At 38.0% G+C, this 4,243-nt stretch overlaps 1 protein-coding gene across 2 annotated transcripts in view; it reads right to left on the bottom strand.

Annotated features, from left to right (window-relative positions):
- plch1 (phospholipase C, eta 1) overlaps window positions 1-4,243 on the bottom strand; it is a 66,447-nt gene that overhangs the window by 28,602 nt on the left and 33,602 nt on the right. For both annotated transcript variants that reach the window (XM_020622429.1, XM_020622430.1), the window contains exons 4-5: window positions 2,186-2,429; window positions 1,540-1,669 (exon numbers count right to left, since the gene is read on the bottom strand). In XM_020622429.1, coding sequence (XP_020478085.1) covers window positions 1,540-1,669; window positions 2,186-2,429 — 374 coding nt within the window. The remainder of the gene's footprint in view (window positions 1-1,539; window positions 1,670-2,185; window positions 2,430-4,243) is intronic.

The following is a 4,243-nucleotide window of genomic DNA, read 5'->3' as shown; positions in this document are numbered from 1 at the left end:
AGGCTTTATATCAACAAACACATACTACATGACAAAGTTCTGTGTTTAAAGATCACTCTGAAGTGAAATAACGATTTCCTACTGTCAGTAGGGTCTCACAAGACTAGTTTAGAAGTTTAAATGCCATGAAAACCTGTGTTCTCAGTCAGCTTTTAAGCATTAAATGCTGAATAAATAATAACTCATGTTAAAGTTTGTTTCCAAACTTTTAACACTACCAGATCAACTGAAGGAGGAGTCTACGAAACCAGACAGGATCCCAGGTGCAGCCTGTGCAAAGAGGCCTCAGAGACAGTCCAACACATAGTGGCAGATGTAAAACAGGCAGGAACAGCAGCCAACTCATCCTAGTCCAAATGAATTAAAGCACCAATATGTAAATTGGCCGTTTGCCTTCCCCTACAGTCGCTGAGTGAAACTGAGTTGTATCCAGCTATCCTACATACCAGTTTCGACTGAACTGGGAAAGAAAATGTCAGAAGCCAAAGAATGTTTACATAATATTACAGGACTTTATACAAATATGACTCTGCATAGGTTGATTTCTTGTGACATGAAAGATGAACACAGAATAGCAGCAGGTTTTTTTTTAGCTTTACCAAAACACTGCTTGTGTTTTCAGAGAGTTTGCTAAGAATTTGAATATGGATGTGTGTAATGGAATGAAACGTTTTTGGTGATATACTGTATGCTCATATTGCACACAGTCTACATTGGACAGTGTAATTTATTACAAGCTATAGCTGAGATGGGTTTGTTAGGCTGCAAACTTCAAAGGCTTATTTGGTGCGATAACGACTGACCAAACCTTTCTGGCGTGAGATGAATTTATTTATTTGGAGGACTGAGGTAGATGAGTCTTTACAACTGTGAGAAAGGGCGATGGCATCGACATGGTTACAGCCTACAAAACATCAACACTCTCTGTCAACACAGTTTACTATCCCATTAAGGTGGTTGTTCAAAATCAATCGTGCTTGGTAGAACAAAGACACATTTATGTTTGCTGTCAATCGACAATAAAACATTAATTAAAAAGTGAGCAACTGAACAATAGTTGTCTCCAACACTGCACTGAAGACTTCCCACTATAACTCACCTTAAGGCTCTGGTGTTAATCAGTGTGACTTCAGTTATAAAAACTGAAGCAGCCCTCTCCTTACACTATCTCCTCCGTGCCCTCTAGGAAATATTTCTTGCACGTTTATTTAAATTTCATAAGAGCACATCAAAATAAAAAATGCAACAGCCTTGTGATGTCAGTGAACTTAAATATTTATACATAAAGAATTTAGTATGTTCAGATAGGAGCAAAATTCTATTCACTTAAATGGTGATCCCTCAAAAATGAATATAGAGAAATTTATTGTATATGTGAGATATAAAATTGTGGATTTCTCTTTGTATACAGCTTTTGCTCTGCTTTGATTAATTGTTTCAATTAGCATCCCACATTATTACATTGTCTTAACATTGTAGGGACTGTTACTTATTAAGTACTGGCCAGTAAAGTAGCAGTGAGTTGAAAAAGCTTCAAACCTGAAACATTTGCTTGACCTTCCTGCGTGGCAGATTGACATTCAGCTTGTGGAGGAGTTGGTAGATCTCGTCAATGTTCAGCAGACCATCTCCGTTTTTATCAGCTTCTTCAAACGTCTGCTTCATCCACGTCCACACTTACACTAAGGAAAATAAGAGACTCTTTGTGTGGACAGCCATTTGTGCAACTCAACTGCCTGAATTATTTCAAGTCTATGTTATCTTTAGGACTATTGTTCATATTTAATGCTGTACTGTAATGTCCATGCACAAACACCTTTGACTCCAAACCTATAAAAACTTTTATTCTGGGATGATCCACACATCAAGATGTGTCTAACCAGTGGATTACAGGTGGATGAAACCAAAAATAAAACACTGATTTGTCACCTACAAGCTGTAGTAGTACTGCATTTTCTGCATTTGCTTTGAGTATGTTTGGGTGAGTGAGGTTTATTCTTCAATGAAAACCTTGTAATCCACATTCTGGATTTTCTTTAGTGCTTTCCTCTGAGCTGAGGAAAAATGAGAACACAACAGGAACACAAAATTCGTTTCCTTTCTATAAATGTGGAGGGCGCATGACAAAGTGTAGTGTTTCACCTGACAAAGGTGATTGGTATGTAGCTCATTTCTTAAAGGATATTGGTCATGTGTGCGCTGCCGTTTGGCTAGCGAGTCCTCATCACTGATCCCGGCCATCAGGTAGCGAAGGCCAGTTATCCAGGTCCTGGCTTCTTCCGCATTTGACGTCACCAGGTCAAGGGACTCCATGTGGTTTCCATGGTACACCGTGAAGCAGCAGGCCGGGTCAAAGTTTCCTTCTGCATGTCGATGAAAGATGTCTGATTGACCACCCTCTGTCACTTTGTATAGCGAATCAATGCTGACTAAAGGAGGAGGGAGGAAGTGGGATGAAAAGAAAGATAAAAGAGCAGTTTGATTATTTGTAGCACCTAAAGATGAATTGCATTTTAATGGCAAGCTAATCATTCCTATCTTAACTTACCACTGAATTACAACCTAAAGCTAAGCAGATCTGATGAAATAATCATTTAAAATATAAAAGGATAAAAATAATTACACTTTTAGTTATGTTCCTTTAGCCACAACAAGGAGCTAATTTTAGGCTTTAGTGCCACAGCAATCCAATTTCTTTACAAAAAGGTTCCACACAGTAAAACATGATATCAAACTGATACTCAGCAAAGCTTAAAACGAAATGAAAAAAAGGGTAAACAGCAAAACTCTGTATTGCTTTTTGACAAGCCCCAGTGTTATGCAAGCTCCTAACTTTCAGGTGCAGAAATACACAGAAAGTAATTCCAGTATAGCCTTTAATGAGCATCACAGTCTAACGACACCGGAGTACAAACGCAACTGTTTTTGATTCTGGGTCTTTGTTAAAAAAGACAAACGGCAGTAAACAATGTCCTGTTACATATTTACACTCTGCCTCTTCACTTCCTCCTCGTTCTCCTTCTGTCTCACTGTATTTATCTCAGGCACGATTCTGCAACATGCTTCTAAAAGGTGTGTCATCCAAATAAAACAATCATTAGTGACTAATGTGTTTTCCTCAAAACAATGAGTCTTTATGTTCTGGGGACATCATTACGTTTAATTAATAGCATGACTGAAAATGATATAATTTTTTTCAGTTAATTGCCTTTTCAACCACAAAAAATATAGTTTGTCATGATCCATTCCAAAATTACCCATGTCCACTTCCCCATTACGCTCAGTTTTCTATTCCCTTTACATAATCTTATCTCTGAAATTCTGCTGTGACTCAAAGTAACAATACAGCAGCCATATTTAGATCCCGCTCAGTCAGGCTCAGCACACAGAGCGTACATTCAATGAAGGAACCGAGCAGCTGTTGTGTCTTTCACTTAATCATGACAGTGGAGAGGCTCTACAACACTTATTTACTGTAATGACAGTCTACACACACACACACACACGCTCTCATTTATACAGGTCCATAGACAGATGCTTGCTTCAGTGGGTTGATACATAAAACCAATAAACTAACTAAGTGACAATGTTGCACTGAGGGGACAATGAAATATATAATGATCATCCCCTCAGAGCCAGAGCAGTGTGACTGAGTCTGACTCTGGGCATTCATTGAACATTCTAGAAGAAAAGTCATAAAGGAGATTAAGATTTTTTTTTAATGATTATTAAAGATTAAATTAAATACTTTATTCTGCTTATGATGATAGTGCACACAACAGAGTAATTCTTGACCTCTGGGAATATGGCAAAATCTCTTCAACAAAGTCCAACAGGACAAAAACGAACCATCAAACATTCAGAAAGGTTTCTATGCGGATTATATGTATAACCACATTAACTGGAGGTACGAACAAACTGAGTGCATCTTAAATAGTCCTCACTGTAAATCAGGGGTGTCAAACTCAATCGCACAGGGGGCCAAAACTCAAAGCACACATTAGGCCGCGGGCCGAACAGGATAAACATTTATTGAACAAACTAAAACTAAACGTTTTTTGAACATAAATATGAATTGAAACAGACAGGATACAATATTATTCCAAAATAAATAAACTTGAACTTAAAATCAGCAGCCGTATTTCTGCTAAGCCTTACATTTACAAACACCTGCTTTTTGTCTGGACACAAGACGTCACACACTTTCATCATGCAGCTCTTCAGAAACTCTCCCTCGGTAAAT

This window comes from Monopterus albus, unplaced genomic scaffold (assembly GCF_001952655.1).
Source record: "Monopterus albus unplaced genomic scaffold, M_albus_1.0 scaffold280.1, whole genome shotgun sequence".
Classification (NCBI taxonomy): Eukaryota; Metazoa; Chordata; class Actinopteri; order Synbranchiformes; family Synbranchidae; genus Monopterus; species Monopterus albus.
The sequence above is the reverse complement of the archived record's forward strand: the minus strand, read 5'-3'. Positions and strand labels throughout refer to the sequence as shown.